General features: G+C 36.4%; 1 protein-coding gene across 6 annotated transcripts in view; it reads right to left on the reverse strand.

The window, feature by feature from the left end:
• Nucleotides 1-20,895, reverse strand: part of CASP8AP2 (caspase 8 associated protein 2) — a 53,020-nt gene that overhangs the window by 13,974 nt on the left and 18,151 nt on the right. For 2 of the 6 annotated variants that reach the window (XR_003521462.2, XR_003521463.2), the window contains exons 4-11: nucleotides 18,289-18,389; nucleotides 17,668-17,742; nucleotides 16,383-16,498; nucleotides 9,751-11,948; nucleotides 5,751-8,877; nucleotides 3,476-3,575; nucleotides 2,869-2,921; nucleotides 421-521 (exon numbers count right to left, since the gene is read on the reverse strand). Coding sequence is in view for 3 of the 6 variants with exons in the window: in XM_027602459.2 (XP_027458260.2) it covers nucleotides 1,307-1,310; nucleotides 2,869-2,921; nucleotides 3,476-3,575; nucleotides 5,751-8,877; nucleotides 9,751-11,948; nucleotides 16,383-16,498; nucleotides 17,668-17,742; nucleotides 18,289-18,389 (5,774 nt within the window). In the remaining 3 variants the exon portion in view is untranslated. Of the gene's footprint in view, nucleotides 1-420; nucleotides 522-702; nucleotides 2,922-3,475; nucleotides 3,576-5,220; nucleotides 5,275-5,750; nucleotides 8,878-9,750; nucleotides 11,949-16,382; nucleotides 16,499-17,667; nucleotides 17,743-18,288; nucleotides 18,390-20,895 lie in introns of those variants that run through there. The other 4 variants (XR_003521464.2, XM_027602459.2, XM_027602458.2 and 1 more) reach the window with 4 other exon arrangements.

Consider the following 20,895-nt stretch of genomic DNA (forward strand, 5'->3'; position numbering starts at 1 on the left):
TAGATTCTAATGGTCTTATGTAATGGAGTTTTCTTTTGAACAAGTGGTATCTCTTAGTTATCACTTTACTTTGGCCTATGAACTCACATTCCTAGTAGTGTGGGCTCTTCTGAGTGATAGTATGCTCTGGGAAAAGGCTGAGGGTCAGCCCTTTGGGCTATGTTGGGGATTCAAAGAGAGGCAAGAAGATAAAACCCTACGGTGGATAGCCCCAACACTACAAAAACCACTGTAAATTACTTCAGTTTGTTATCTACCAAGTAACCCTTCAGATCAGAGCTTCCTCTTCAGACACCATGGAAGAAATGGTGATTAACTAAGGCACTTCCTAGAGTCTAGGGCCGACACTGCAACCCACCAGTCCTAGGAGTCTAGAGGGGGAGGAGTGAACAAATAATGCACAAGCTAGTCAATCCTTACCTGTTTTCCCCAAATCTTCACCCAAAAAGGCTTTTGTGCTGCCCAGATTTTATCTGTGAGGACACCTGCAGCAGAGGTCTGGTTCACTGTACTAGCACCTGCTGTGAGAAAGCAGGCAAAGGCAACTGGTTTTCTCTAATGAATCTCTTCACAGACATTCAGCCAGCCACACCCCCACCAAGAACCACTTCAAAACAGCTCCCGTGTCCCCTGGGAGTTTTACCTTTTTTTTTCTTTTAATCATTATCTAAAAGAAACATTCTAATCAAAATATAACAGAATTTACATGGCTTTATTTATACATTACTGGTATTGAAAGCAAACTTTATACAAAAAGTTTTATACATATAAAAAAAAGTCCTTGGCTGGGCAAAGCCATTTATGTGTGTGTATACACACACACATACACACACACAAAGTATTTTACATCATTGTAATTATACATATTTACATATACACTATTTAAATTATTTTACAATTTACCAAAATGAGAGGCAATTAGAAAAGCAAATAAAAATGGATGAAACAAACTAATTGTTTAAAATGCTACAAAATTATTTTGAAAAATCTAGAAAAGAAAGCCGTTTCTTTCAAATATCAAAACTAAAGTTTCAATGCCATTTTGTTGTTGTTTTTATCTTAATAACAAGTTCTGTTTAAAAATAAATATCTTGACCAGTAATAAGTGAGCAAATCAGACTGATGACTGGAACAAGCTCAACATGCTGACTTGAGATCAAAGAGTCAGCGAGTAATAGCAAATGTAGATTTTTATGTAATCAAATATGCCATAAAACTGTCCTCTACTTCCCCATCTAAAACATGAGGAATTCCAAGCTTCTGTGTAGTATGCAATATCAATTAAGACTCCAAGGAGTTCAGCAATTTATCTGTAATGTAAGAAAATGCTGAAGTTATGATTCTATTTTTCTGATATGACCCTTTTATCAGGTGTTGTTCTTTAAATGAGTTCATTCAGATATCAATGTTAAAGAACTAGCTTTTAACAGAATTAGTTTGGTAACTTTATTGCTATATTCTGATTCTGACAAGAATTTAATGAGACTATAGTACTTGGGATGGGAAAAATTAGTTAAGAGACAGCTAGGAATAAAATAACCTACTGTTTTTGCTATCATGCAAGCAAATAAAATTTCAAGTATCAAAACCATTAAGATTTTAGATTTGTAATGGAACTAATAAGCATAACTTCCAGATACAAATGAGTTCTTTCATGAATGTATATTATCTTCACAAGAGAATGGAAGTCACATTTTAAGGTAACATTCAGGTAAAATAAAAACTCAGCTGAAGTTCTTAAAGGCAGTGAAAATTTTAAAGCACAATAAATCTGAAAAATAATCAGGCCATTCAAAAAGTTCTTAAAGAATAAGCTTTTTCCATTTAAATTCTCCATTATTCAATCTTACATTCCAAATTATGTAAATAGGATTTTAACTTCACAGTAAACTGCTAAATATATTAAGATCTCATTAGCAAATGAGTTGCTTAGAGAAGATACTGAAATTAACAGATTATCTCAAGACAGTAATTTACATTGGGTCCAGAAATAGATTTAAAACTCAAAAATATTCAGGACACTGCACATTAAGACCTATGTCCAAATACAGTTTCTATTCAGATTTAATTTGAACTGAATTTAATTTGAAATTAATTTGAAACTGGGTGTTCTGCAAATAATTATGATTATAAATAAATTGAAAAATACTGATAGGTTACATATCTTTATAATTTTCCTTATGTAAAAGTCCAAAATATTTAAGCAACTGGTTCAGGTCTTACAGAAAAAAAACACTGCTGATAATTATTGCCTTAATAAACCTGTATAGGAATGGCTTAAATAAGCTGAGGAAACATGTCTGTGAACATTATTAATTTAAATTAACATAGTAAATCATGCCATCTATTCAGATGACAATAGATTTCATGTTTATGAATGATGAATATTCTATATTTTAAAAGTATTTAGTACTAATTAAAATTTGAAAAATATTAAATTACAAAGACTATAGACTTCATTGCCTGTGAAATATATGCTATTCAAGAATGTTTTATTTTTCTTCGTCTATAAAAGATTTTTTATTAATCATCAAATGCATTTCCCGTCCACCTTAGACTCATCAGCAATCAGAAGGTTGAGGAGAAATATAATATGGTATGTCAATTATACTTAAAAAGAAAGAGTTGAGGAGAGATGCCATGCTGATCTGAACTGCAGCAGGCTTCACTCTGAGCATGTCCCTGTGGATGAGGTGACCTCAGAATCCTGCATGAGCAATCAGCCTCCAACCTGTGATTGAAGCAGGAACTCAACTGGATGTCTCTCACCCACTACTCATATCTTCAATGACTAACAGGCCATTAACTGCACAGTAACAGTGTCAAACATTTACTTTACTAGTCTCCTGTAGCAGAACCATTAACTACCTGCATTTTGACTTTTCAAAGAGCTTCATTAACTGCTGGAATCTTTCTGAGACCTGAAAAATTTTAAATGAGTGTTAATTACAAATATCTCAATAATATTTTTTTTATCTGTGAATATTTTCATAAAATATCTAAAGACGAGAAAGTTGCCCTCAATAATAAAGACATGAAGTAATGTTTGGAAAAATGAAGTATCTTCATACTAAAGGTGATTACGAGTTTAATTTTTTAATACTGAACTTTCTTAAACAAGCAAACAACATTACAAAACAGCTTGAAATCAATTAGGTAAATGGTAAGACAATATGAAAAAAATTAGGATTGTTCCAAACTTCTTCCACAATCACCAAATTTTTATTTTCTTTATTTCCTTAAGTAATCTCTATGCCCAAAGCAAAGCTCAAACTCACAACGTGGAGATTAAGTCACATGCTCTACTGACTGAACCAGCCAGGTGCCCCTACTAAGTTTTTAACAGTCCTACATAAAGAACCATACTGTTAAAGAAGTTAGCTAGTAAATATCTATGTATTTTAAACATGATAAAAATTAAATCTATAGTAGCAACACTTGTAAAACTATAGAGATGTAAAAATTGGGTAGTTACCTGATACGGATTTTTATTCAACTTGGCAGCTAAGTAAGAAAATGTTTTCAAAGATGGCCCTCTTTTTTGACACTCCAATAAAATTTCCCGGTCATCATTTCTGAAGAGAGAAAAATGTTATTTAACCTTTGTAGATTAGAGCCAAAAGGTAACAAAAATTCCACTGCCTTAATGTCTACCAATAGGAGGCGACATTTTTATTAAAACCCACAGAAAAAAGAAAAAAATGTATATACCAAAATATGGACAATGATTATCTCTGAGAAGTATTATGGATGATTTTAATCTTTGAGCTCACAGGTATTGCCCAAAATTTTCTACAAGCTAATTTATTTTTCTAATGACAAAATTAAAAATTTTCTAAATTCTACCTTTAATTGTAGAGTACTTTTAAAATCAGGGCCCAAACACGATCATAGTCTTTTATTTTTTTAAGATATTTTATTTATTTATTTATTTGTTTGTTTGTCTGTCAGAGAGAGAGGGAGAGGGAACACAAGCAGGGGAAGCTGCAGGCAGAGGGAGAAGCAGGCTCTCCACTGAGCAAGGAGCCTGATGTGGGACTCGGATCCCAGTACTCTGGGATCATGACCTGAGCCGAAGGCAGACGCTTAACCAACTGAGCCCCTGAGGTGTCCCACATGATCATAGTCTTAATAAGCAGAAGAACCAAAAGTAAAACGGAATCCAGTTCTTCTCATTCCCAAACCTCTGGTTTTCTACATGGTCTGAACCAGTGTGTGTTGTTATACTCTCTGAGATTCTATTCTGCTATCTGTAAATTACCTGGAATGAAGGCATGGAAGACTGTGGTATTAAACAAAACTGGTCACCAGGCAGTAGCTACAGAGATCCCCCAGACCTCTGAGCACATCTGGGGCCCGAGGTTAAGAGCAAAAGCAAAGGGACAATTTCTGGAGACTTGAACTAAGCTCAAGGTGACAAGGGAGAGAGGATGTGGGGCTCTCAATAGGCTAGGGAGCCAGGCACTCCAGGTGTTCCCAACACCAGCTGTTCCCCAAATGTGCATGTGCCCAAACTGCACTTTAGAGGCTGGTGGTATTCCATGGTAGCTAGTGCTTTTGGTTAAAATCAATAAATCTCTTTTTTAAAAAATAAAATAAAATACGATAAAATTAAACTATTAAATAATAAAAATGGTCACCAATTTCAATATGACTGAGCTTCCTTCATTATACATGCTAGTTAAGTCTGGGGAACAATGAAACTCTAGTCCAATGGTTCACAACTGCGCTTACATTTATGTCTGAAATGGGGTCTTTAAATCTGCATTTCTTAAAAAGTTCACATAAAAATCAAAAGTACAACCTATTGATGAAACTTTTTTCCCTAAACTCCTAGTTTAGGGGAAAACACAAATTACAAATCCTCACACTTTCTGCCCTGTTTCACCACTTGTCATTCTTCCTTTCTAAAATGTGGTTATGGGTTGCTCAGTCGGCTAAGTGTATGCCTCTGGCTCAGATCATGATCCCAGGGTCCTGGGATGGAGCCCTGCTTCGGGCTCCTTGCTCAGCCGGGAGCCTGCTTCTCCCTCTCCCTGCCACTCCCACTGCTTGTGCTCTGTCAAATAAATAAAATCTGAAAAAATAAATAAATAAATAGAATGTGGTTATACTGGGGCACCTGGGTGGTTCCGCATTTTGAGCATCTGGCTTGATTTCGGCTCTGATCATAGTCTCGGGGTCGTGGGATCGAGCCCGGCATCCGGCTCTGCGCTCAATGCAGAGTCTGCTTGTCCCTCTCCCTCTGCTCATCCCCGTACTCATGCTCGCTCTCTTTCAAATAAACAAATAGATAAAATCTTTTTTAAAAAAATAAAATAAAATGTGGTTATACCAGTTCCTTACAAATCAAAGAATTTTTAATTGAAAGAGTGAAGTTAAAAAAAAAAAAAAACAGGTGGCTCAGTTGGTTAAGCGACCGACTCTCGATCTCAGCTCAGGTCTTGATCTCATTGTTGTGAATTCGAGCCCTGAACTGAGCTCCAACTGGGTGTGGAGCCTGCTTAAAAAAAAAAAAAAAGTGAAAACTTACGTCCATGGTGCTAATGCACATACCTGCTTAAGAGCCACTGCTCTAGATCATTCTATACTAGAGCTGGACTATACAATGCATCTTCTACCAACTTTGGCCACTTCTGAAGTAAGTCATCACTTCCCTTATTTTGGATGGGATAAAACTAGGATGACATGACAAAACAGATGTCTGGCCTGTCAAAATTTCCTGGTGACTTAAGTCTCAAGATTCTTACCTTGTCCATAAAACTATAATTTCTCCCTTCTTTTTAATAACATTCTTTGCAGAAAGGCTTATAGGAGAAGTGGCAGATGCTGCTGATGGATCCTTAATCCCTGGGCTTGACGATGAAGGGTCTTTGGTCACTGCAGCGTCCTTTTTCTTACTGGCTTTCTTTTGGTAAGCTTCGCCATTCTCACCAGAATCTTGGGTAATTTTCTTGGTCTTTTCCCTACTGCTTAAGTCTGTTTCCTTTCTCTGTTTTTTATGAGAATGATTTAGATCAGAAAGGTTTTTTCTCTTTTTAGGAGCATTATCCAAAGACCCAAGCAACACTGAGCCATCAGAATTTGATGTCGGCTCTGACTTTAAATTATCCTTTTTTACTCTGCATGAACTGGGAGGTTCTGAGGTCAAATCGATATAGGTTTCCTCAACAATGCTTTTCAAAGGCCTGTCGGCCATTTGCACCTTTTCTTCCTTATAGTTATCTTCATCTACACATATCACCTGACACTCCAAGCGTTCAACAGCTAAAGCAGGACAGTTCCCTTCATTTTTACTCTCACTTGAAACATCTTGTGTCAAATCAATAAAGGCATCTACAGTATCAGGCTGCATATTATCTAATATTTGAGCACTCTGATCCAAATTGCCTTCAGAACATCCCAACTGATCAATATTTAAAACTGTTACTTCTATGAATTCCCCCAAGTTTTTGGTCTCAGTGACTGGATCTTTTGTGAGGTCTATATATGTGTTTGGAAGATGAGCCTCGACAGAATGTGAAATTTCCTCCATTGGAGGCAACTCTTCAATGCTTTCAGGTAGTTTTGGTTCCCATACTTGATGCAACTTGAAACATTCATCAGTCACTTCATTACTATGACCCACTTTACCTGAAGCATCTTTAAGAAATTCATATATATCGGGAACCTGTGTTTGTATCATACAGTCCTGTTCTTCATGAGCTGATTTACTGCTATCAACATTGTTGTTGGAATTTAATTCCTCCATAGGTTTAAAAACTCCATTCTGACATGAAACATATTCTTTCTCTGCTGCTTTATCAGCTTCCTTTTCCACTCCAGGCAAAGATGCCAATGACTCATCAGCCACCGTATTCTGTTTAAGACTAGGGGAGGTGGATGGTGCTGCACGCCGTATTTTCACAATGAAATGATCATTGGACTTTTCCATGATGACAGCATGCATGGGTAGGTTGGGGTGGTACTGAAAGCCTGGAGCAACAGACCGACTTGTCCATGATGAAGAACAACTTGATTTGCTGCTTGAATTATCAGACTCCAGGGCTAAATGAATATCTTGTTCAGATGCATCCTCTTCCTCAAGTAAGGCATCCTCACTAAAATGGGCACTAATAACTTCTTCGGGAGTGGAACTAGACAAAACTTCAGGCTTTAGGAAACTGAGATGACCATCTGACTTCAGAGGTGATGGCACTGTTAAAGAGACTGCTAGATCTTCCAGAAGTATGGAGGAAATGCAGGGCTTGCTCTTTTCTGAACTACATACATTATCTTTACTCAAAGCTATATTTGTGGACACTTCAAACATACAACTTTCATCCAACACATCAGGATGAACTGGCAACGAAAGTCCTGAAGACAGAGAAGGACCTTTCTCGGATGATAATAATGACCAATTATCATCACTAATCATTTTAGGACATGGAGAAACCACCCCTGAAACTAGCTCGTCAGTTGGACAAGCTGGTATAGATTCACACTTAAGACTCTCCAGCAGCTGTTTTTCTGGGGTCTTTAACTCCCACTCACTTTTTTCATTACAATTAACGCTATTATCCAAAAGATCAGAACCCTGTAACAAACTTTTAAATATTTCACCCATCTGGGCATCACTCACTAAATTAAAAGTAAGGCTTGAGGCTTGCTGTTCAGTAAGAATCTCAAAACTGCGTTCTGGCTTCAAAGCTGCATGCTGGGATGTTTGTGCATCCTCCATGGCATTGCCTTCAATTTTCCCTGGCTTTGGGGTGCTGGGACGGTTTGGTTCCAATGAGTGTTGTTCAGATTGAGAGTTCTTAATATTATCAAAGCAAGTGTTACTTTTTTTAATGTCACGCTTTACTGTGTTAATATTGAAATTATTTTGGTCTTGATATTTTTCCTCAGATTTTTTACATCCTAGTAAAGACTTACAATTAACAGAATCTTCTGATTTGGAGGATTTCTCTTTCAGCATTTCTTCACTAGAGCAGTCCACATTCTCCTTCTGACCATCTGAATATTGTGCTTTTTCTTTACTTATCTTTTCACGTTTTCCTTCATCACTGTCACTACCAAAGTTTATGGTATCACAAAACTTTACTAAGATCTTCTTCAGCTTTGCAAACAAATAATCCAGCTGTTCATCTACAAATTTCCACAATTTTTTTTTCATATCTGGTAGCTGTTGTTCAAATAAACGATCCACAATGCCATTCTTCTTAATTTGCTTAAGCTTGGATTCTATAACATCACAGAGATTATTCTGTAAAGTAGTCATTGACTTTGAGATTTTGGATAAGTCAAGGTGTTTAATTAATGATGTAAAACTCAAAATTGCTGACTCGATAATTCTATGAAATTGTATTAATGAAAATTTTACCTTAAATTTCATATAATTTTTCCTTACATGTTTTCTTATCACTCGTAACATGTGCATAATCTCTCGCACAGAAGAGGGTGCAGCAATAATCGGAACTATTTTTTCCAGGCTGGAGGTACTCATTGTCTTGTCTTTCTTCTCTGTTTTTGAAGATCTGCTAGATTCACTTCGTCTTTTAGTCCATTTGCTTTTAGTCTGATGGATTTTTATAGAAGATGTTTTTCTACTGTCTTTACCCAAATGTATAGTACTTTTCCTACTTCCTGGGCTAGTTTTTGTGTTCTGCACTTCAGCAGAAGTTCTAGGTATGGCACTTTTTTCAGAACTTTTTTGTGGTTTAGATTTTTCACTGTCACTTATAATTTCTCCTTCTTCTAGTTCATCTAAAGATGAGTTCTTATGAGAGTCTGCATCTGTAAATTTGTCAGATTTGCAAACTGGCTTTTGATTTTCCTTATTGAGATCAGACTTGCTCTTGGAGGTAGACTGAGCTGAATTTGGTGGAAATATATCTGTGGAAGAGAAAAGTATATTATAGTCACATGACTAGAGTCTTAATCATTTGATATTTCCATACTAAATATAATAAAAAGTTAAATACTGAGGCAATTCATTTTTTTTTTAAAGTAGGCTCCACGCTTAGTGTGGAGCCCAGTGCAGGGCCTGAACTCACAACCCTGAGATCAAGACCTGAGCTGAGATCAAGAATCTGATGCTTACTTGACTAAGCCCCTCAGGAACCCCCGATTCATTATTTTAATAGCTTTTTTTAGTAGAATGTTAATGCCTAATACTTAATCATGTCGTGTCTTTACTGGTCTCAGTTGGTACTCAGTGATGGTGTAGTTTGGTCATTGGAATAACCATCAACCAATTCTCTGGGTATCTTTACTTCATGTTAGCAGCATTACGTACTCTACACCATTTGAAGATGACTTTTGAACAAAAATCTGAAAACAAGCAAAGAGTATTTGAAACAATCTGTCCTACCACTCCTTTTGTAAAAATAAGAATTATCTAAATTTAGATTAAAGGCTCAATGTACATTTCTAATTAACAACGGGGGTCTGAATAATATGTTAATTATGTTATCAAAAAAGAAAAAGCACTGGGACACCTAGGTGGCTCAGTCGGTTAAGCGTCTGCCTTCGGCTCAGGTCATGATCCCAGGGTCCTGGGATCGAGTCCCACATCAGGCTCCTTGCTCAGAAAGGAGCTTGCTTCTCCCTCTGCCTGCCACTCCCCCCGCTTATGCTGTCTTTCTCTCTAATAAATAAAATCTTTAAAAAAAAGAGAGAGAGAGAGAAAAGAAAAGGCACTAATTCTTCTTGCTTATGTATACTGCATTCTCACAAAGAGTTATAGAACATGATATAAACCATTACCTTTATGACTGTTATTACATAATGGAACTTGAGATGGGCTTTCCAATCTAAGAACTTTTGCTACAGGTCTCACTGGACTATTCAGAGGACTGATGGCTTCTGGAATAGGCTTCAGGTGATTAAGGTCAATGCTCAGAACTGAATTCTCATCATCATTATATACTGAGTTTGTTTCACTGATTTCCATTCTGCTGTCCATTAACTCAGTCTGAAGTGAAGATTCTAGTGTCTCTTTAGGTGAGCAACGCTCCAAATGACAAGACTTACTTTCATCCAGTGGTGTATCTATAAGAGAAGGTTCAAATTTGGGGTTACCATCTTCTGAAAGGACTACTGGCAAAATGCCAGTTTCTTCAACTGAAGGCTGCAAAATGCTGTCATTGGATTTAGCTACTTCTGCTGAAAAAGCTTCCTCCATTCCCATACCTTCGGAAACACAAGGGTTTAAATCATCTTTTTTTTTGGTATCCAATTCCAAACCAAAGTTTTGAGAAACATTTGTTTGTAATATGTCCATTACTACAGGAACTGCTGTCCTGGTATCATTAATGGTTTCTTCTATTTCTGTTGATGATGGAAACAAGGATTCTGTTTGCTCCATTTCCACAGGTGCTGAGAAGGAAGTCTCTGTACGACAAATGGGCACATCACAATCCACAGTATTCTCAACAGATTTAACTAACAAACTACTTTCTTCCTCCATTTTCCTTTCTGGATTACTGGTCCTGACTTCAGCTACAGCTGCAAGAGCAACCTTTGGTTCCAACATCTTTGAATCCGTTTCCTCCGTGGTATGTTCATTGACAGAGGAAACACAGGTCACTGTTGTCGCCTGCACCAAGCACTCCAAATCACATATGCCACTGGATTTGGGGATATTGGTTATTTTATGGTGGTTATCCTGAGAAACAGGCTGCTTTTTAGCAGGAGAAAGAGTTAAGTTCAATTTTTCCATAAAACTCAACTTTAAGTCTTTATTTTTTGTTTCATTTGGACCACTGTCAGCTTTAATTACAAGCTCTTTATTATCTGCTCCTTGAGAAACAACATTGTTAGAGACTTCACCTTTATCACTTTTTGGCTCATTCTGTCTCTTTAGATCAGTAGTGGTTTTCTTTGTTTCTTTGTTAGTCTTCTGCAAATGTTCTGGAGGTGTTCTTTTTTCATTTCTTATATGCCTACTTTCTTCTTTGCTTTCTCGTTCTCTTTTCCTCTTATCTTCAGTTCTATGCCGTTCTGCTTTTAAAGGTGTATTTTCCCATTGGTGCACAGCATCAACTTCCTTGGAGTCAATGTGTTTATGAGTTCTACTGGATGAGAGGAAGGATGGACATCTTCCTTCTTGAAAACTATGATTACTTACACCTCTATCTCTTTTACAATCTTCCCTTCCTCTTCTCTCTTCTAGATGGTATTTACTTGAATTATGAGAAGATTTTATTTCATTCTTGGAATGAGGAAGTGATGCTCGTTCATATCTTCTCCAATGATCCTGGTCTTTTACTATGGACTTAGGTTTTGGATCAGCTTTTCTTTCTTCTTTGTCTTGTGACTTAAGTTCTTTTCTATTTGTATTTTGTGATCTTTCTAGTTTTTTGTCACTTTGAGAGTCAACTCGAGTATATGACCTTTCTCTAAAGGTCTCTTTCTCCCAAGAAAAGCTAATACGTTCATTTTTATAATCCAAATCTGTGTTACTTTTAAACTTTGAATTTTTGCTTTCAGCCTTTGGTTCACCTTTACCATATTTCTCAGGACGTCCTTGTAGCCTTTGACTAGCCTCTATGTTCCTTGGTTCACCATCACAACTAGTATTTAAGTCTTTCCATATTCTATCGGTTCCTCTGCTATATTGGCTATGTCTAATATCTTTCCTTCCTCTTCTATTATCCTCATTTGAGATACTCTCACCAACCTGATAATGGGAACGTGACCAAATGCCATTGGTACAGTGTTTTTCGATAGATGGAGACAAATACAAAGTGCTCTTTTTTTCACAATGTGATTTTCCTTCCTTTTCGGGATTTGGCAGTGAAGTGCTATGATGTACATCTTTAGAAACATCACTTTTCACTCTGAGATCAGTCTTTGAACAATCATCCAAATGGGGAGATCTGGATTTAAGATCTTTTGTTTTAACTATATCTGCTGTCCTTGCAGTTTTGTGATTATTGCGAAAATGTGAGAACTCTGACAATCTATTAAGAAACAGAAATTAACAATAAAAAGTTAATTGCTTTTTAATAATCCAGATTTTAACCACATGCAAAACACTTTAAAATTCAGGGCCCACATACTGGCAAAACTAATTTTATTTCATATAAAGACGTGAGTGATGCTTTCCAGCTTCCAACTAAATGGGCCTGTTTTCAAGACAAGAAACTCTTTCGTTTGCTTCGCTCAAAGTCTGGAGGACCTCTCCATTCTATTCCAGCACTTAGCCATGTCTTCCAGACTTCCCTCACCACAGGCAGACAACTCCCAAACTAACCACAGATTCATTTCTTTTAGAACAAGTGACATTATTTTCTTTCCCTCACTCACTCTAGCACAACTAAAACAGAAGGAAAGGTAAGACATTGCCAGACAACACTAATCATAGAGTTCAATGTAGCTCTCTACCCCAGTTTTCTGTTTCACATACAATTCCACAGTAAACCAAAGCATCAACAGCCATCTTAAAGTGGCACATACTATGCAAAAAATAAAGAGAAATATAGAGTTGTGCTTCTTTCTCAGGGGAATGGCATGTACTTATTGTTTAACAACAACAAAAGCCTAAGTCTTAAGGTTTTATATTAGTGTTTCAGAAAACTGGCAGTTTTCCCGATACTAAAACGTAAACAGCTCATTTTAGTTCTTTGTAATACTTTAAGTCCATCTTCCTGAACTTCCATAACTTTCCTGAATCTCCATAAATTTATTCCTAATTAGTACTAAATGTGTAGAGAACACCAAAGCTTCAAAGACTCAGGAATAAGGGGAGATTTTTATAAAACAAAAGAGGACATGAGTGACATACAACCTAAAACAATAGCTCTTGTTATGAGCTAAATTGTGCCCCACACCCCACTCAAATTCGTATGTTGAAGTCTTACCTCCCAGTATCTCAGTGTGTCTTTATTTGAGGACAGGGTCTTTATAAAGGCAATTGAGTTAGAGAGAGGTCACCAGGGTGGGGCCTAATCCACTATAACTAGAATCCCTATAAAAAAGGGAAATTTGGACACACAGATATGTGTAGAAGGAAGACAACAGGAAGAGACACAGAAAGAAAGTGACCATTTACAAGCCAAGGAAAGAGGCCTGGAACAGATCCTTCCACCACATAGCTCCCAGAAGGAATCAATCCTGCTAACACCTTGATCTTGGACTTCTAACCTCCAGGACTATAAAACAATAAATTTAAATAACAATATTTATTAAGCTACCCAGTTTGTGGCAGTTTGTTACAGCAGCCTTAGAAACTAATACAGATCTTAACTCAAAAAACAATTAGAAGATACCTTCAACTGGGGGAAAGAAGAACATAAAAAGCACTAACCATAAAAGAAAAAAATCTGACAAACTAAACATTACTAAAATTAAAAACTTCTGGGCAACGCTCTCAGGTCCCCTCCCTCCTCGGGAGCTTTGTATTATCACTTCACTACCACTCCATAAACCTTGCTTTGCTGCCCACCAAAAAAAATAAATAAATAAAAATAAATTTAATTTAAAACTTCTATTCCTCACCAGACACAATAAAGAGTGATAGACAAGCCACAGAACGGCAGATGTTCCCAATAAATTTATCCAACGAAAAACTCATATTTGACAAAGGACGTATGTGTAATGTATGTCATACTTATTAAACCTATAAACTATTAAACTGTAACCTCCTAAAAGATAGCTCTAACCCACAGAGCTTATAATGCATACTTAGTATAGCTCCTTACTAGATAAAATGCTATCAAAAGTTTTATTTTAAGGGGTACTAGCTGGCTCAGTCAGAAGAACATGTGACTCTTGATCTTGCAGTCATGAGTTTGAGCCCCACACTGGGTACAGAGATTACTTAAATAAACTTTTTAAAGAAAAGTTTTCTTTTAAAATAAACCTTCGCATAATATACTTTCCAGAATTTATACTCTTAAATTTTCACATTCTATTTTTTCTATTAAACATGAGGTTTCAACCAAATGGTAAACACTTACCATTAGAATACCAAATATAGGTCACAATTAAAAAGTGAAAATGTTTGGCAGAATATTTATTAGATAATGTATAACCACATCAATCTAATGACACAACTCTCATTTATTCAAATGAGAGTTCAACATCTCAAACATCACACCCCTCCCATAAAAGATTCAAATATGTATAAAATTTCCCCAGTATCTCAGGAAGCAATCTTATACTAGTTGGACTGATGGGATTTAGGTTAGTAAACACACACAGCCATCTTCATTTTCAAGAGGCCTAAAGTGCTTTATGATGCCATACAGTCCACATTTTAGATTACCTTCTCTCACTCATCAATCATTTATTGACTGTCTGCCATGTGCTAGGCTCTGAGCCAGGTGCTTGATAAAATGGTGAAGATCCACAGACATGGTCCCTACTCCATGAAGCTTACAGTTCAGTGAAAAGATAGATACTAAACAGACCTGTACCTCTGAAACAAATAATATATGTTAAAAAAAAAAAAGATAGTAAGGAAGGGAAAAATGAAGGGGGGGAAATCGGGGGGGGGGGGAGACAAGCCATGAGAGACTATGGACTCTGAGAAACAAACTGAGGGTTCTAGAGGGGAGGGAGCGGTGTGGGGGGATGGGTTAGCCCGGTGATGGGTATTAAAGAGGGTACGTATTGAATGGCGCACTGGGTGTTATACGCAAACAATGAATCATGGAACACTACATCAAAAACTAATGATGTAATGTATGGTGATTAACATAATAAAATAAAATAAAAAACAAAAAAAGATAGTTCTAGCCCAGAGAGCGTGTAACACAGAGATAACATGGAGATAAGAAAAAGATACTAAACAAGTAATCCCATTAATCATTTTAAAAACTTAAGTATACATGAAGCCACAAAAGAGAAATCTGACCTAGTCAGGGATAATAAACTAATACCCCTGTGAAAAGGATGTTTATGCTGAGACCTGAAAATGGGTTGGTTTTTAGCAGTTGGAGAGGAGCCTTCCAGGCAGTGGAAACAGTCTATGCAAAGGCAGAGCTCATGGTACATCCAGGAACCAAAAGAATGCCAGAGACATACAAGAGCTATGACACCTAGGACAAAGGTAAATGCTAAAGGCAAGGCCTGAAAAGCAGTTTAGGACCATATTGTGAAGAGTGGGGTAACTCTCTGATACTGAGATGTCCAGACTTGTGCTTTAAAAAGTGTCCTGTCTGGGGGCACCTAGCTGGCTCAGTAGGTTAAGCATCTGACTCTTAATTTCGGCTCAGGTCATCATCTCAGGGTTGAGACTGAGCCCCACATCAGACTCCGCACTCAGCAGGAAGCCTGCTTAAGATTCTCTTCCTCTCCCTTCACCCTGCCCTCCCATCCTTTCCCTCTCTAAAAAATAAAATAAAATAAATTTTAAAAAATAAAAAGTGTCCTGTCTGTGGCTTTAATACTGAGAAGAGACAAACCAGAGGCTGGAAAGAGCAAGAATGGATGCAGAGATGCCAGCACAAAGACTACTGCTCAGTGAGAGCTGATAGGTAACAACGATGGTAGAAATGGAGAGAAATGAATAATTTGAGAGATTATGAAGACATAAAAATCAACAGGACATGGTAATGAATTTAGATCTGAGGGGTGATTAGAGAGGTGTCAATGACTTCTAGGCACAGTGATTATGTGGCCCAATTTGCCAAGTAATCTCACTGCAGTTATTAATAGCACTCGCTTCTACTCTCAAAAGGGTCCTGGTGTGGGCAATAAATTAAATGGCCATTCTACACCTAGGTCTCTGGCTTGCACCAGCTGAATAAACGATGAGGAATCACTGAGCTGGGAAATATGGAAGAGATTTGATCATAATAAATTCCATTTTGGATGAGGTAATTTTGAAAACTCTGTACAGATGTGAAGTAGTTATCTCCATATAAATTGAACTGACCTCATATGAGACTACCTCATACAAAAATAATGATAGAGAAAGGGAAAAACACAGGTTTGAGCTTTGAAGAACTCCAACCTAGCAAAGTATGGAAGAATAAACCTCAAGTTAGGAAGAAAACTAAGAATCATGAAAGCCAAAGCGAGGGATTATTTCAAGAAAAGAAGGGCAAGTATGTCAAATAGTGTGTGAGGGCAAGTTAAAATCAGAAGTCAAAACCTTTTGGCAGTCACCGTTGACCAAAATGACAGCTGTTTTGGTGTACCAGTGGAGGCAGAAATCAGCAAACAGAAAATGAAGACAGCAAGTTTAGGTAACTGCTTTGGAGGTCTCACTGTGGAAGGGAAGGAGAGAGATAAATTCTCTGGAGAATACTGCCCCAACCAAACTTTTAAAGAGAGAGAGAACTTTAGTAAAATGCACCATTTTCCTATCTTTCCACTCAAAAGTTTAACATATTCCACATATCAACACCCATGTGATTTATAAACAGATCCACACCCTTCAATTGTACCTTTGGTGAAGATTATTTATTTCTTCATCTTTGCGATTTATTTCCACTCTAGCGGTTTTGATAAGTGCTGAAATATTCTTCTTAAGAGACTGGTTTTCATTTTTTAAGCTGAAATTCTAAACACCATAAAATATATTTAAAGTATATACAGAAATAAAGTATATGTTTACAGGATTATTAAACTTACATAATACAGCTAATGATTACTGAATGCTCTAACTACATGCCAGGCATCACACTTTTTATCTTGTGTTAATTCTCAAAAAAGTCCTATGAGAAGAACTATTATGCTCATTTAAAGCAGAGATTCAAAATTGATTGGCACCAGAGCAAGGCCAGTTCAACTGAAACTACTTAAAACAGGAATCAAAATGAAAAGGCAATAAAAAGTTCAACAAAGGGACGCCTGGGTCGCTCAGTTGGTTGGGTGTCTGCTTTCGGCTCAGGTCGTGATCCCAGGGTCCTGGGATCGAGTCCTGCATCAGGCTCCCTGCTCAGCGGGGAGCCTGCTTCTCCCTCTGCCTGGTGCTCCCCCTGCTTGTGCTCTCTCTCTCTCTGGCAAATAAATAAATAAAATCTTTAAAAAAACAAACAAAAAACTTCAATAAAAAGACAAGAAGAAAGTTCTGCCTGGGTCATTGTCTTGAAAATTGAAAATAAAAATAAAACTTTGTATTTAACAACTTAGGTTTAACTTGCAACAATGTACTAATTCTCAGATGAACAAAGAATGAATTTATTAGTATTAACTGGTTCTTTGGGGGAAAGGGAAACAAAAAGAAACAACTTTACAAAAAAAAAAATAAAAATCAGAACAAGACATGACATTCCTGTGTTCTGTAGCATGCTCACAAAAAAAGTCACTCTTGCAAAAATTGTGAAGGCATCATTTTCCCCCAACAGCCATGCTAAATCTTTGCTCCTCAAACCATTCTCTTTTAAACCAACTGATACCATCTCCACTAATTTTCTATTATTTAACTGTTAATTAGTCTAACAGATCTTTATGTCAATGTCATTTAACGAATCAATCCGTTTTCTTATATCAATTTCCTTGACACAGGAAATAATGCATGTTTTGCCAGATTTGCTATTTCACTTAACACAAAAAAGAGTTTCCTTATAAACTGCCAACACTTTAGCATCTTAATTTCTAACAAAAACAATTTATTACATTTTGACACACAAATAAGGCAAAAGGCCCTCGGGCCTCAGTAAAGTTTCTCTTTCATTGACTGGAGCAGTAAAAAAAACAAAAAGGCAAAACTATTCACTGTAATCCTACCTGTGTCTGTATTTCCTTAAACTTTTTCATCAGCTCTTTCATTTGCAGCTGACATTTACCATATTCTACTTGCAACTGTAAGATATAAAAAGATTAACTTAAGCATCGTTCTAAATTATTTTCTTAGCTTAAGTGACACTTCAGAATATTTTAAAATTTAGAAAATCAATCCACTATGAAGGAGAGACAAGGTCTATTTCTACCAACAGATACTTAGTAAAATTACTAGTTCTAAAAATTGTCCCAACCAAAACTTACTGTTTAGTTTCACATTCAATCCAGACCTTAAAATTCAAGGTAGAAAGAAATTTGTCTGAATTAAGTCTTGGGACATTTTAAAACTTAGTACAAATCATGAAGAGATAAAATGTTTTATCATACTGATTGCCTATTGAGGTTTTATATATTCAGACACTTAAATTTAATCAAGCAAAATTATAACAAAATTTAGACAAGCATTCAGAAAAACATGTTTTAAAAAGCAGATCTGAAGGCAGAGACTAACTTTATTCTTTTAGACTAAGAGCTACATCTTAAACACAGAATGTTTAATAGTAAGCTGATGTCTGAACTTCAGAAGCTACAAAAGGTAAAATAACTCCTTAATTCTGGCAAACATACATCATTATATGTTGCCTCCTTTGCAGTTCCTTCTTCAGTCAGGATTTCTTCATATAAATCCAAACAATTTCGGGATGGTACACACAATTTGGAAGCATTGTCTAAAACAAACAAACAAAAAGCTCTTAAATTAAAACATGTACTTTCTGATTGAATCCTATCAAAATTCCAATGTCATTTTTCACAGAAATAGAAACAACAATCCTACAATTCATATGAAACCACAAAAGACAGCAAACAGACAAAGCTATCTTGAAAAAGAAGACCAAAGCTGGAGGCACCACATCTCCTGATTTCAAACTAAAGTACAAAGCTATAGTAGTAATCAAAACTGTATGCTACCGGCATAAAAACAGACACACAGATCAGTGAAACAGAATAGAGAGCCCAGAAACATATATGGTCAATTAATTTATGACAGAGGAGCCAACAATATACAATGTGGGATGGATAAGCTCTTTCAATAAATGGTGTTAGGAAAACTGGACCCCAACTCACTCCATACACAAAAATCAACTCAAAATGGATTAAAGACTTAAATGTGAGACCCAAAACTATAAACTCTCAGGAAAAAAAAAAAAACAAGGGTAAGCTTCTAGATATTAGTCTTGGCAAAGATTTTCTCAATCTGACACCAAAAGCAAGGGAAACAAAGGCAAAAATAAACAAGTAGGACTACATCAAATTAAAAATCTTCAGCACAGGGGTGCCTGGGTGGCTCAGTCGATTAAGTGGCCAACTCTTGATTTTGGGTCAGGTCATAATCTCAGGGTTGTGTGATCAAGCCCCACGATGGGGCTCCATGCTAGGCACGGAGCCTGCTTAAGATTCTCTCTCCCTCTCCCTACGCTGCTCATGCTCTCTTTCTCTCTCCCCACAAAATCAATTAATTAATAAAAATAAGCTTCAGCATAGCAAAGGAAACCAAATGAAAATGCAATTCACAGAATGGGAGGCAATATTTGCAAAGTATGTATCTGAAAGGAGGTTAATATCCAAACTATATAAAGAACTCATACCACTCAGTAGCCAAAAAAAAAAACCTGATGGAAAAATGGGCAGAGAAACTGAATAGACATTTTTCCAAAGACATACAAATGGCTAACAGGAACATGAAAATGTGCTCCACATGACTAATTACCAGGGAAATGCAAATCAAAACCACAATGAGATATTGCTTTACACTTGTGAGAATGGCTATCTTCAAAAAGACAAGAGATAAAAAGGTTAAAAGAGATAAAAATAGTATTTTAATAACTTTGTATAGTGACAAATGGTAACTACACTTACCATGACCACTGCATAAGGTAGAGAACTGTCAAATCACTATGTTGTATACTCGAAACTAATATAAGTCTATATGTCAAGTATACTTCAATAAAATAAATGAATAAATAAAAAATAAAAAGCACTTGCCACACTTAGCAAGTAAACGTCCAGTAAAGGTTGCTGTTTGTATCAGAGACCTCCCCTTAAAAAAACAACAACCACCACGAGACAAGTGTTGGCAAAGCCATGGAGAAAATGGAACCCTTATGCACAGTTGGCAGGAATATAAACTGGTGCAGTACTATGGAAAACACTGTGGAGGTTCCTCAAAAACTTATAAATAGAACTATGATATGATTCAGCAATCCCACCTCTGGATATTTATCCAAAGGATATAAAAACAGGATCTCAAAGAGACTGCACACCCATGTTCACAGCAGCATTAATCACAATAACCAAGATATGGAAAGAACCTAAGTGTTCATTAACGGATGGTTAAAGGTGATGTGGTGTATATATACGTGTGTGTGTGTGTGTCTAACATATACACACACCCAATGGAATATTATTCAGCCGTGAGAAAGAAGGACATCCTGCCATTTGCAACATGGATGGACCTTGAGGACATTATGCTAAATGAAATAAATCAGAGAAAGACAAATATGGTACGATATCAACTTACATGTGAAATCTAATAATGCCAAATACATAGAAAGAGAGACTAGAATGGTGGTTACCAGGGGCTGGGGTGGGGGGTCGGGGAAGAAGAGATGTTGATCAAAGAGTATAAACTTCCAGCTATAAGATGAGTAAGTTCTGGGGATCTAAAATACAGCATAGTGATTACAGTTAATCATACTCTATTACATACTTAAAAGTTGCTAAGAGAATAGATCTTAAATGTTCTCACCACAAAAAAGAGATGATAATTATGTGACAGGATTGATGCAGGTGTTAGCTTAGGCTAAAGTGGTAATCATTTTGCAACATATATGTGCATTAAATCAATACTTACATAACTTAAACTTATACAATGTTAAATGTCAACTATATCTCAATAAAGCTGGGAAAAAAAGAAAATATATGTGCTAAATTTTTTGATGTTGTGTCTACTTCAACTCAAAGGGCGATACATTTCTCCATCTCCAGCATTTCATCCAAATCTACACTGACTGGTTGGAAAACCAATTTACCTAAAATGCTTGTGTCAACAAATCAGATGTGAGGATCATATTTGCTCAAAGCTTTGAGATATCTGATTATGGAAAAGGTTTCTAATTTGGATAGGTCATTAGTCTCTCTGCATATCACACTCTTACTGATACATCTGAAAATATT

The sequence above is a fragment of the Zalophus californianus genome, chromosome 7 (genome assembly GCF_009762305.2).
Source record: "Zalophus californianus isolate mZalCal1 chromosome 7, mZalCal1.pri.v2, whole genome shotgun sequence".
In the NCBI taxonomy this organism is placed as follows: domain Eukaryota; kingdom Metazoa; phylum Chordata; class Mammalia; order Carnivora; family Otariidae; genus Zalophus; species Zalophus californianus.